This window comes from Anarrhichthys ocellatus, unplaced genomic scaffold (genome assembly GCF_004355925.1).
Source record: "Anarrhichthys ocellatus isolate YVR2014 unplaced genomic scaffold, GSC_Weel_1.0 scaffold36, whole genome shotgun sequence".
Lineage (NCBI taxonomy): Eukaryota > Metazoa > Chordata > Actinopteri > Perciformes > Anarhichadidae > Anarrhichthys > Anarrhichthys ocellatus.
Genome location: NW_022280066.1, coordinates 4,006,059 through 4,019,879, shown reverse-complemented (window position 1 = coordinate 4,019,879; position 13,821 = coordinate 4,006,059). Strand labels below are relative to the sequence as shown.

At 43.5% G+C, this 13,821-nt stretch overlaps 1 protein-coding gene across 2 annotated transcripts in view; it reads right to left on the bottom strand.

The window, feature by feature from the left end:
• Nucleotides 1-922: 922 nt before the first annotated feature.
• The window catches only part of lingo2b (leucine rich repeat and Ig domain containing 2b), a 32,735-nt gene continuing 19,836 nt past the window's right edge, over nt 923-13,821 (bottom strand). Inside the window, exons 1-2 of one of the 2 annotated variants that reach the window (XM_031866688.1) lie at nt 6,301-13,342; nt 923-4,528 (exon numbers count right to left, since the gene is read on the bottom strand). In XM_031866688.1, coding sequence (XP_031722548.1) covers nt 2,617-4,485 — 1,869 coding nt within the window. In that variant the 5' untranslated portion in view covers nt 4,486-4,528; nt 6,301-13,342 and the 3' untranslated portion in view covers nt 923-2,616. Of the gene's footprint in view, nt 4,529-6,300; nt 13,343-13,821 lie in introns of those variants that run through there. The other variant, XM_031866687.1, reaches the window with a different exon arrangement.

Genomic DNA, 13,821 nt, shown 5'->3' with positions numbered 1-13,821 from the left:
AATTCTGTGTCCCAATTTTGATGTCTTCTGATCAGTGGGAACAGCAAAAAACATGCACGCCGTCACAGTTTTCCAATCCCCATCTGGACCACATGGAAGCATTATGCACAGTCAGATCAGGGCGCGCAACCTCGAGCAGCTTGAATATGAATACACAATCTAGGATTCGTCAGCACTGCCATGACTCTGTTGCTGTGAGAAAAGATATGCCAAAGAAGCCCAAACCATGAGACAATACTGAACTGAGAGGACAACAAGCAGGAGAGCTTTGGGTTACAGGCAGGAAGTCGGAGACATTTAATTAAAAACAAAAAATGTCAACCTCATGGTGGTGCTAGAGGAAAAGTCGGGGGTTCACCAAAGTCCTTAGTATTTATACTCTGGGGACTATCAATGTTTGTACCAAATTTATTGGCGAACTGTGCAAACTAAAGTGGTGGAACAATCGACCAAACAAACGACTTTGCTATCCCAAGAGCCAAATAAGAGCAGTATTTTAGTCCTAGTGTGGATATCTCCCACAACAGTCTTTTTGAAGTAAACTTCCATCATTACAGGAACCTACCTGGTTAGGTTTAGGAAAATATCGTGCTTCGGATTAAACTAAAAGTGCCGTTACGGAAGTACGGAAGTTACGTAACAACATTGTGACTTCAGGATACACGCGGAATATAAACAGTGGTTTTGTTGAATATATACAAATTAGAGTGCATCACTTTTCTTAGGTACAGCTACGTACGTTGTATGAGAACAGCCTAAACAAATACATTGTTCGAGCTTGACTAGTGTTTAAACACATGTGACAGCCAGCTGGAAGAACAAGGTCTGTCCAGGCAACACAGACTGAGCCATCCTGCAAAATACAAGAAGGATACGGTAATATTATACTGACCATACAAGTAAAGATGACATAAATGTTGAGTTGTTACAACAGAAGGTTTACTATATGACATGATATATGGAATATGAAAAAGGCATGACTGTAGATCAATACAATATTGAGTGACAGAGAAACATCATGGGTTATAAGATAAATTTTAAATATCATAACTGATATAATTTAGAGAAAAGGATTAATAGGACAGGATTGAAAATAAAATATGTTGACATCAATGTAAATTCAGGAAACAAGATTTCAACTACCGCAAGTCCAATTATTGGGGTATGATTAAGATTTATTTCCTTTTGAAAATATACCCATAAATTTGTCATATTATAAAAACAATTATACAACCTTGAACATTTTATCACAACAGGATCACAAGTTAACACCCACCTCCCTGCATTACAAACAATTGCCCTTAATTGGTTTTACTGTTATTTTTTTCTTTTTTCTCTTAAACATTTAAAACATTTTCAACAAAAAAACTAAACAACACAAGATTTCAACTACAACTTTCAAATTGCCATCTATTAAATACCCAGAACCCCTTGGCACCCGAGGGAAGAATCTGGACACGCTAGCTTGAAGTGGTGCGATCAAAGAAAAATGTGACAGGGGGGAATACATCCCATAAATCTGTGACGCTCAACTTGGTCTTGTCCCAAAGAGGGCACCGGCCAGTAAATCTTTGCCATTCTGTCTCGTCACCGACTCTTTTATATCATATCGGGGGATTTGTTCGGCAGGAAAATCTGCCCATGATTTATTATGTTATAAAATGGGTTCAACATGCCATTTCTGTGGCTGGAAGCTTTTCCAGAGTAATAACGGCTCCGACCACTGCTATCTCCCCGGGAAAGTGCGAGGGAGCTCTATGGTAATAAGAAAGCTCAGACATTTTGACATAGGAACTACTTGTGTGTTAGTTTAGCGTTTCCTTGAAATCCCCATTTAATGTTGGAGTCATTTGACCTTTTCAAAATGTATTTCTCTTTTAATATAATCATTGTGATTTTTGCATACAAACATAGATAATCCTCTGTTTTAGTCAACAGTGACAATACTGTTGTTGCACTGACCGAACACGAACAAAGGCCTGGAAAAAAATGCTTTGGATCCATCGTCCGCTTGAATTGTTCCGTCCAACGAGAAAAGGCAATGCGTGCACATGCACAAAGAAACGCACATATGCAACATGCGCACACCGATGCACTCACACAGACACGCACGCGCGCACACATGAACACTTCGCACACCCTTCCATTCTGCAGCTAAGATGGGTTTTCGACGATTTAGTCCTGACATGTTGCAGCGATGACGGCTTTACTGCCACGCGAAGATGTCCCGTCACTCCCAACGGCTCCCTCCTGCACCCTGATGTCACGACGGGTCGACAACATCATTACTCATCACATCACCACTGAAAGACATGCCTAGTGCAGCACTATATCACTCCCATATTGATATGTTGGTTATAGTAGTATATTCAATGTACTGTATAAGAACATTATTTCATATAAACACGTCCACGGTTTCATAGATCACTTTTATATTCACATGCCCACTTTATCACTAGATCACTGCCATATCGACACCCACTATAAATAGTACGTCACTTTCGTTTGTCACAAATCCACTGAGTCATAGAAAAAAAACTTTTTTTTTTTCTTTTCAGCTGATATGTGCACTTTGTTGTAGACTTCGCTATCGTATGCGTAAGCCTGCATCCTTTTTCAAATCATTTTCATGTTGACCCGTCGCGGGCCACTTGTTTCTGTCACGTCTGATGCCGCCCCGTTGGACTTGCGAGGGACATACTCAATATCAAAGTTGCTCTTATGGCGTCCTTTCCCTCGGCTCCAGATGAACAGAATCAGGAAGCAGAAGATGACCACACCTAGGAAGGACAGGCAGCCCATTGCTGTAGATATAATGATAGTCTTGAGGTCTATGGGGACTGTCATGTTGTACAGTACTGTCCCATTACCCCATGTGCTATTAGAGTCTGTCAGATAGTTTGAGCTCCTGTTGCTAAAGTGAGATCTGTCCCCAATGCCCATGCTCTTCACAGCTAAAGAGGCCGACAGGCTGGCGTTGCCGGCAGGGTTGCTGGCAATGCACAAGTACACACCGCTGTCATGCAGCTCCGCTTCCTTGATCTCCAGGGTACCATCTGGCTGGACTTCCACCCTCCCGCTGCTCTTGGTTGTGATGGAGCGTCTGTGAGGTGTAATCCACACCACTGAGGGCCGAGGTGCTCCCTCCGCCGTGCAGCTCAGGCGGGCCGGCTGACCCTCATCAGCCATCAGCAGCTGGGTCGTGTTGGGTCCAATCCGGGGTTTGGTGCAGGTCATGTATCTGGAGACCAGAGGCTCCTTGAGGTCACGGAGTGGTTTCCCCAGGAGGTGCTCCGGGGCACTGCACTCTGGCTGCACATCCAGAATCTGCAGAGAGGGGGGCTTATGGCTATTGAGCAGCCAAAGCAATCTGCAGTCGCACACTAATGGGTTTCCACCCAGACAGAGCCTCTGGAGGATGTCTGGCGAGGCAAACACTCCACTCTCCAGAGAGTCCAGGCGGTTCTGTGACACATCCAGTAGCTGCAAAGATTTGAGGCCCGCGAATGCAAAGGGCTCAATAGAAATCAGATGAGACCCTTGGAGGTGGAGCTCCAGCAGGTGTGGGAGTTGGCCCAGCTCTCCCTGATGGATGTGCTGGATGCGGCAGTAGGACAAGTTGAGATGTGTGAGGTAGGGCAGGTTGCGCAGTGCCGCGCCGGGGAAGGCAGACAGGTTGGTGTTGGTTATGATCAACGTCGTGAGATTGAGGCCGTGCAGTGAGAGGGGAGGCAGTGTGTCCAGCCAGGGCCAGTAATCGATCTCTAGTCGGCGGAGACGTGATAACCTCTTGAAGGAGAAAGGCTTTAGAAAACTAATACTCAAGTAGCGCATGCGCAGTTCGACCAGGCTGTGCAGGTGTGCCAGAGCATCAGTAGGAACCACGGTCAGATTGGAACGTTCCAGGGTCAGACTTTGGAGTCCAAGTAATCCCGTGAAGGCCCGCTGAGAGATGAAAACCAGTTCGTTGTCGCCCACCTCGAGGGATGTCACCCTTCGCAGATCTTGGAAGGCATGATCCAGGAGAACCACCAGTCGGTTGTGGCTGAGGTCGAGGCGGGTGAGGTTAGTCAGGCCCGACAGCACGCCGGCGGGAACCAGCTGAAGCAAGTTGCTGCGAAAGTTGAGCGAGCGGAGAGCGAGCTGAGAGCGGAATGAGCCGGGCTCCACCACGCTGATGAGGTTGTCGCTGAGGTCCAGGTCCTCCAGCTGCTGGAATGAGGAGAAGTTGTCCGGCGTGATGATACGTAGCTTGTTCTTGCTGAGGTCCAGGACGCGCGTCTCAATGGGGATGCCTTCAGGGATGGTGGGCAGGCGCTTGCGGTGGCAGCTGACCGACTTGGTTTGAGCGGAGCACTCGCAGCGGGCGGGGCAGCTCAGGGTCGGGCTGGCCAGGAGAAGCAGCAAGGCCCCGCCCAGGAAGAGGTGGCAGTGGTTCAGGGCTGGGTGTCGCATGTCTCTTTTACCCACGTTGCCCTCTGTCATGGCACAGCTTCTTGTCCATACAGAGCACCATCACGAACAAGCCCTGCAAGACACAGTACACGAACAAGAAATGTGTTAGAACATTCCACGCTCGGCTCGACTCAGTCTGTCTTCACCTACTCTCGCCGCATTTTCAACCTTTTACACTTTATGTCTCTTTAAACTGTCAAGCCTTTTCTCCCTTAATGAACTGTCGCTTTTCCTGGCAAGGTGGATAAAATGTAATTAAACTCGCAGCAGGGCACAGCAAGAGAAATATCAGCTGCGGAAAAATGTGAACGTTCATCAACTGTGTTAGCACAAAAGGTTGCAGGCTAACTGGTGGCTGTTGCGTGAGGATGGAAAATGTTTTGGCCCGATGGCGAGAAAAGACCCCTCGTTAGAGTGCAGCGAGGCGAAATGCCCATGTGGGTACGGTGTTTGCTGCATGTGTGCGACTGTGGAGCTCGCATCAACGATAATGGTTTGTACATGTGTGTGAGTCTGAAGGGGGTGGGGTGGAGTTCAAACTAAAAGACAAACTGAACAGGAAATGAAATGGGAGCTTATGTTTGCTCCTACAAGTCAATCCACAGAGTTACTGGCTCATTCTTTCATTTTACGTTTCTATATTTATCGCTAAAAATCATGTGTAGAGAATGCATACATCTCCTGTTTAATCATCAGTTAAAAAAAGCAAGCAATGGGCACAAGAACTGTAAAAAAAAAAAACAGTTTATATTTGCGTCATTGCTCCACATTGTTCAGGTTTCGTTTACTGGCTGCTTCTTTGTGTTCTGTATTTGTTGTATTCTGCTGCGTTACAGTTATTCCTGAAATGACCCGGCTTTTTTTCAAAGCAATCAGTAAAGTGGTTTCTCACGATAGAGCCGCTTGATGTTCAAATGTGTGCGCATCACTCGCAGGCTAAACCCCAGTCCGAACAGTGAGGCAGGGTAACATCACTGCAGTCGATGTGCTCGTCTCTGTGGCACACACAGTCTCAGCTCATGGAAGCATATTGGTATGGCAGCACTTTCTGCTTTGCATAGGAAGATAACTGCACGTTACATGTGAAAACCAATACATAAAATTTTTTTTTCTTCTGTCATTTCTTTTACATTTTGTTCATTTCCTCTGTGAAACGTGGCTCCAGGTTTCTACAGGATAACGGCAGGGTGATGAGGGGAGGGATGCACAGTTTAACTGTTAAACACTATGTTCTCCGAGAGCCATGCCTCCTCACAGCTTGGAAAGACACGGCCCTTGACAGAAAAACACCTTCCAGCAGCCACAGGTTGTTGAATTGACAGATGGCTGTGTAGACAGTGAGGCTGACCATAATTGCCTCATTACCGGTCCTATCTGCATTCCGCTCATGGCCATCTTTGCCAATTAGGTGTGCAAAACGTCAGGCGCATCTGTGAGCGGTGGGAAATTTTGAGCGCACGTCGCAAAGGCAAAGAAAACATGCTAAAAATATGAAAGGTGTCTTTAAAAAAAACGGGAAAAAAAACGCTCAGACTGCTCGCAGATCTCCCCAGCAAAAAGGCAAGTAGATGATGAGTGCACAGACAGACACACACTTTGATAGTGAAGTGAGTGACATTCAGAAAATAGCCGAGATGAGGCAAGGAGTCAGAGAGCACACACACACACACACACACCCTCCTCTTCCCCACAGCACTCACCCCTCCACCCGGCTCAACAGCTGCACCGCTCGCATCTCCATATCTCCCCTCTTTCTACCTATTGCTGTTTTATCTCTCCGTCCTCCTGTTCGCACATCTTCCACCTTACTCCTTTCTCTCTCTCTCTATCTCTTGCCGGTCCTACCTGGCCTGGCAAAAGCCCGAGTCCGTTCATCAGTCCCTCCTGCAGGCTGGGTTTTCTATCGATCGCAGCGCAGAAACATCAGATGCCAGGAATGTAGCCTTTAACAAAGAGCAGGCCGTTGCCACAGCAACTACAAACCCTTACTCCCATCCGCTCTATGTAGTCTGCCAATCACATTAATGAAAAAATGGAAGAAATAGAGTAAGGCGGGCGACGTTTTTTAAAATTCGAATTCCTTTGGTCCTCGCGTTGAGAGAACACACAAATTGAATACATCCCTGTAAGTTCAGTTTCATTGCTATAGAGCCCAGTTTAAGGTGTTTCCAATCTGTCATTCTGGCCGCCTTGCTATTTGTCGACCTGTCTTGTTGCCCATCCATCTGGTGCTCTGGTAACTATCTCTGTCTGTCTACCTTATTATCCGTCCACAAGCCCGCTTCTGTCTTTGTGTATTTATCTGTCTGCCTTTGCCCATCAGCCCGTTCCTCTCTGCCTCTCTGTTTAATAATTACAGTCCAGTTGTCTGCTGCTGCGGTGGGGAACTGCTCTGGTGATCTTGTCGGAGAGCTGTGTGTCATGCAGCAAGCAGTGCTGAAAAACACTATGGCCTTGTAAGGTATTTAAGCTCATATCAGAAAGAACATCATGATTAAAATGGCTATTGTTTTGTGCTATTTATGAAGTTAAACCTTAGAAGAAAGACAGTTCAGGATCCTTGATAGGCCACTGGAAAAACTTGAATTACTCAAATAACTGTAAAAGTATTTTAAGTATTCAAAAAAACATATAATAATAAATAATAAAAATCTGTCCAGACCGAGCTTTCAGAGTGCAGAACTGATCAAATAAAGACTAAAAATACTATTTCAGCACTTGTTCAAGTGCATTACCTTGAAAGCTCTGATCCTGCTGAAGACCAGCAGTCTGTTTCATGTCCCTAATCCATATCTGGCATACAACAGCTTTTTGTTTTCAGTTGTTTGCCTTTAAGACATGTTTCTCCCACCACAGAGTGACTGAATGGACAGCAGATACAGGTTGACAGACTGTAATACGATATAATAGTATGTGATCCTACAATTCTATATGGCAGAATGTGGTTTTCAAACACGGCTAAGATTAAAAGGAATAAATGCTGAAAGAAGTGGTGGCTTCTGCAGCTGATATTGTCTTTTGTATTTTGTGGCAACTGTTCACAGTTAGTTGGAGATTTAGTAGGTTGTTTTAACGAGGCCTCTATTTTTACAGTTAAATACTGTAGAAATGAAGCTTTTTCAGGCTTTCCAGCAATGACAGTTGGTGGAAGGAGTGAAAGCCAGATGGGAATACAAATCTCTTCCAACATGGTAAGGAGGAAGGAGACAGAACAGAAAGCTGCTGGGTACATTGGAAATGTGGTCACGCATTTAAGAAACACTACACGGAACAATTAAAAGTAACATTTCGAAGGATTACAAAGTTGTACTTTGTGATCTCATTGCTTTGCCTTCATTAAACCACATCATCACATCTACTGGCACATTAGCAGATAATTACACTGACCTTTTAGAGCTGCACCAATAGTTTTTATACTAGCATTGAAGAAAATGTGTCATGTCTTGCTCATAGTGGTAATTATCATATAACTCTGCAGTTCCCCTCAGTGCTAAGGAGCATTTTTATCTCTCTGCTCATTGCTTTGGTTCTTACGTCCAAAGACTGTTTTCATTTTTGATAAACCCATTGTACGCTACCTGCCCGACAGACAAAGCTAGTGTTTAACTTTAGCTGGTGAACGTAGGGTGTCATGCCATTGTTTTGACCATCCATTATTCTGAAACCTCAATAGACTGAAAATAAATGTCCTATTGGACTGAAAGCTCATTTGTCCGATGACCCGTCATCCCGAAAACAAACGGACATGGCTCCGAAGGCCCATTGCTCCTAAAATATACACTTTTCATGCAACGAACAGAGGCACATGGCTAATTATATTGCAAAGTGTCATGATCGGACCTACCCGCCCCTGATATTCTCACCTTAAACCTAACCAATCTCACTCCTGATGCCTGAACCTAAACCAACCCAACCAACAAAGGCAACAAGTAAGAAGAGCAGAATGGTGTGTCATGTCTTCGCCGGCAGTAGAAACAATTGGGAAGGTCCAATAACATAATTCTGCATAATAATTAGCCGTTCATAAGAATTGTTTTCGGGATAACAGGCTATCGGACAAATGGGCTTTGGGTTCAATGGGACATTTTTTTGACTATTGGGTTGTTGGAATAAGGGGCCTTCCGAACAATGCGCAGTCCTCGAACTATAGCGGAGAATGTAGCGACGATAGTTCCCCCATTAGAGACCAAATCAGAGCTAGATAAAGAGTGAATATTAGACTTTATACGAGACACAACTCCAAATGTTGCTCCATGTCTGTTGGATGAGTAGATTAGCTGTTTGCTAACTTGACTTTATAAGGTGATAACACAATTAATAAAGGAAGTTAAAATATAGTTTTACAGACTTGAAGTTATCTATAGCACAAAATTAGCATATGACTCACCACTGCGAGTGGCCTACATACAGCTATGTCTCTAATAGGCTGATCTGGGCTGACCTAGGTGGCACACATACAGTACTGTAGTGGCAATTTCTTGACTCCCTTCGAGCCCATGCTATATCTTTTGGAAACACTCGGAGCCAACCGTGTCGTGGGCAAGACGGAAAACACAAAAGATCCCACAGAATTCTGGGTAAATGGTAATGGCGAGGTGGGTCATTGAGAAGGGCAGCCTACAGGGTTGGGCGTTTTGGGATTTGCTTCTGAATTGGATTAGAGTCAGTGAAACTGTGGAAAATCTGACAGCCGAAAAAGCAGCTGTAGGGTGATGCATGAGTCACTGTGAGAGAGAGAGAGAGAGAGAGAGAGAAGAGGGAAGAATAAATAGAGATAAAGCAGAAATACATGAAGAAACAGGAAAGCCACACTTACGAGATTACATAAAACCCTTGTTTGCTTGAGTTGACCGGGATTTCTAATGTGAATTTAACCAAGTAAAGCTCGAGAAAGTGATTCCAGCTCTTCTTGGAGATCTACGATGACACTCAAAGCAACGCTCATGTTGATTTTAATTCGACACAACGAGCACCACTAGCTACAGCCCCGTTCATTAACACACCACTTTCCAGATCTACGTCTTTTTACAGGAGCAGAGCAAATGCTTTTTTTGCACTGAAAATAACTTAATTGGACTGTGCCAATTAGTTTTTTAAAACTACTCCAAATTACAACATTGATCGCTTGAAAATGATTTATGAATTAATAATGACCTGTATTGACAGACTGCGCGCCCGCCCTCAGGTGTCCATGGAATCAATGCTTTGTGTTGCATCTTTGTGAGATGTGCTGTCTGCAGTGCCGCGACTTTAAGCTAATGCTAGTAGCACAGTTACCCCAATATGTGTGTGTGGTTAGGCAGACAGCATTATAGGCATGGGTGGCTTTAGCAGTGACTGTGCATAATAATCTCCACTATAAATCCTCTCTCCTCCTCTTCGCACCGCCTCACAAACATGAGGCTTTGAATTCACTTATTTTGCGCCCAACTCCTCGGAAAGAAGCCATTGTTGTTTTCCTCGACATTAATCTTACCCAATACAACCTCTGCAAAGAAGTCTAATGCACACTTTTATTCCCCCCCAAAAAAGAAAAAAATAAGCATATATTTCTCTTAGAATTTTTCATTTGTCACTTTGGATCACTGGAGTGGTAAACCGTGCAGAGTAAGTATTCATCCTGCTGTTTTCCCTTGAAATATAAAACATGGGCATGCTTTGCTCATTTCCAGATATAATAGCGGGCATGAATAATGGAATTATTTCACATGAGAGAGTTCACATGTAGGCGATTATTGCCGCAGTGTGAGCACATAACACGACATACTCCGCATGATTGACCTGAAGCGACGCGTCGTTAAACCGATCGTTCTTTTTTTTTTTTTACGCTTCTACGCGTGGACGCACAAACAAACGTGCAAATTGTGTTTACGTCCCGCTTACTGTGTTTTAAATGTAATTTGACTCTGATTCAGAGGGGGAGCTTGTTGTGATGCACTGAATTTAAAAAAAAACATGAGGGATGCGTGTTCTATTCATCAAGTTGTCTCTGACTCAGGAAATCAGCGCTGATTGCCTTTTCGTCCGTGTTATTACACAGAAGATGCAGAGGAGGAGAAGCAGACTTTGCAGCTTTGACACAAATGTGGATTGTGCAAAAAGCAATCCCCAATACTTTTAACATCGGCGTCGCCCGAGCTCAGATTAATGATAATTCACTGTGCATTCACAACAAATGCTAACAAGCCTTGTGCATTTTCTATTCTGGGGAGTCTGCACACCCACTGACCACCCTGCAGAGTGCAAAATGTCAGCGCAGTTTTCGGAACGCTGTTGGGAATCGGATGCTGAACCGTGCTCCTCGCGGCTAATTAGTGCTTGTGCATTCAAACTCTGCCAATTAAGCGGCTCCTTTCCACACCGCTGGCCGCGTTTCCTCCGAAGCCGTTGCTTTGTTGAGCCATCAACAGCGCATCCTGTCTCCCAGCGTGTGGCTTGTTGTACGTCTGCTGTGCCGCAGGCTCACAAGGGAGGTTTCTTTACCCTGCAGTCTCTGGATTTAGAAAAGTCCAGTTAATACTTAGTCGGTGTTTGCTCATACTGACAGACAGAGGGGGGGGGGGGCTTAAAATAAGTTTGTCATATAAGTATAACACGTTCGAAAACAACAAAACAGATACGACGGTGATTTTCACATGTCTGAAGGCTGTGACGGCAACCTCGCCAGCTCAGGCCTCATGACATTTCCGTGACACTTTCAACACGTCTGAATCCAATGCTGTCAGATTAACAATAAATCAAACAGCTATGTGTAAAAGTACAGGTGTCACTTGAATTATCACCAGGATGTAAGACGACGAATGTAAGATGTTAGCAACAAGCTGGCGAACACACTGAAGTGTTCCACAGCTAAAGAGTATTTCCCTCAGGGCCTGGTGGAGATCAAAGCTGAGCTAAAAGGAGAGCGATTATTGGACTTTCAGGTAGATGCAATCACGACTGCAAATCCATGTTAATGACGCAAATCGCCCAAGTGGCCCACAAGTATCAATTAAGATTTATGTCTTGGCATTTTACGCTCACGCCGGTCATTAACGGAGACCTCAACAGCAAAACATGTTGTAAATCCATCGCTGATGCAACCTTTATTATCTCGCAATTATCTCTTAGCACCACCTAAATTAAGAATTCCGATATGTTATCTCCATGGCCTGGAAAAGTTCAGTGGATATTTGTGAAGATGAGCTGCTCTCTCCTAAAGCTGGGAACCAAAGAAGTTTCAGGGTAGTTTTTGAGTCACTGATTTACAGTAACAAATAAAAGAGCTTTAATTGACAAATGAATAAGCCATTAAGGCTGCACTTTTAAATGCTAGTAAGCAATTAATTACTGGTGTTCTCTACAGATGCTTCTTCCAGAAGCCTGTGAAAAAAAAAAAAAAGAAGCCTATTAAAGTCCTTCTTTAATTAATGAACTATTTAAGCTGCTCATCCAGCTGCTTGCCAAAGGCCACACAAACATCAACATGCACACGCTCAAATCTGTGGCTGACAGTACAGGAAATTGTGTATCAATATTTATACTACATTGTACGTTTATCCTTTATATTCTGCAGCAGCGTAGTCACTGAAGGACAGTCACGCAGTAATCATATTGTGTGATGCGATTGTTTAAAAAAGACTCCATTGCTTCATTTCAATGGCTGCTTAGGTTTCCTCCAAAAGGGATAATCTGATTCTCCACGCTGTGTCGACTGGCATTACGTTTCTCTACCTATCTTGGCGACTGTTTTGTAGAACGGTAGACTTTTTTTTTTTTTCTCACCCTGAGTCTCTTGTTGTTGCTTATAAATCAGAGTGTTACTTGAAGGACACTGAGCATATTAGGTTCCTGTCTAATTTTAGTCTCGGGAGGTAGAGCTCATCCATTTTTCATGGTCTATGTGTACCACCACGGATTCGCAGGCCTCTTCCCCGTTCACCAAAATGAGTCTTAACATATTCCAGCTGTTTTTTTTTGTTGTTTTTTTTTACTCTCCCTGCAACCATTCTAATAATGTTATCTTCAGCAAACAAGTTCAGTGTAATGCATTTTTGAAAAGTGCTTTATCGTTCAGTTCCAAGTTTGGTGGGCATCCGAGGCTCGCTGCAGCTGGGGCAGGGGTGAGGATTATCTTCCCTTTAAGCTCGTGTGAAATCCTAACAAACTTATTAAACACTCTAAAAATAACCCACGTACAAGGTTTTTACTTAACCAGAGAAAATCTGCACACAATGAAACGTCTGCTTTTTCCCTTCCCGGTGAAGGAGAACTCCCGTGGATATACTGTACATTTCAGGACTCTTGTCTCTTTCGATTCCAGATGACGCCAAACCACGACGGCAAAGAGGCGTCGCCGCTTGAAAAGGTCAAGTGTTAACTCACATCTATTCAAAAGAAGAAGAAGCAAAAGGAGCCAGCTGATGTTAGACGGTCTCTTGTTGTCAACGTGTTCGCCACAAAACTCAGGGGAGGCATTTGTACTGTCCGAGTTGGGGCCTGTTGCAATTATATGTTGACCACATCGATCGCAAGTATTGATTAAAGCCCATCCTTGATTTTAACATTCAACAGACGCTTCTCTGGATCTCGGAGGAAATGGGAACAAGGGAAAGTGCTCTCATTTGAAAAGAGCCAGGAACCTCAAATAAGGCATTTGTATTTACTTTGAGAAGAGAAAACAACAATGGCTTCCTGCGTCTCGTGTCTGTGTCGCGTTCATGAGGACTGATGCTTTGATAAGAGTCAATACAAAACAGCTGGATTCAATTACTGGGAGAGATAAGCAGATGTGATGCAATAGCCTTTTACAGATGGCATATATCAAAAGAATCAGGTTCAACCCATCATAGCATTACAACGTGAATACAGGGAGCAACACGTCTTGATCTATATAATATACATGTGTTTCTGCATACATGTATAATAGGAATGTAATATCAATATAGTATATACATATAATATCCTATATATGTAAAATATTGGTAAAAATGATTACTAAATAAAATAAAATAAATAAATATATTTTGTTACTTAAATAAACAATTGAGATTGGCATAAAAGAATAATCTATGATACAAACAAAAAAATCATATATATACAAATTTGATTTCCCTGATATTAAAAAATGCTTATCAAAAGTTTTATTAAATACCTGAATTTAAAAGAAAAAAAATCTGATAATTATTTCATGTCAGGCTTTGTGTGATCACCAGGCAGACACGAGAGTGGCATCGATCTTGTCACAGTTCTCTTAATTGTGTCCAATTCTACATGCATGCTCTACAATCAAAAGATATTCTTTTAGACCTTTTGTTTGTCAAATCCCTTCCGGCTCACTCCCTCCCTGCTTCAGGCCTCTCATTCAGTCAGAGAGAAGATGATTCA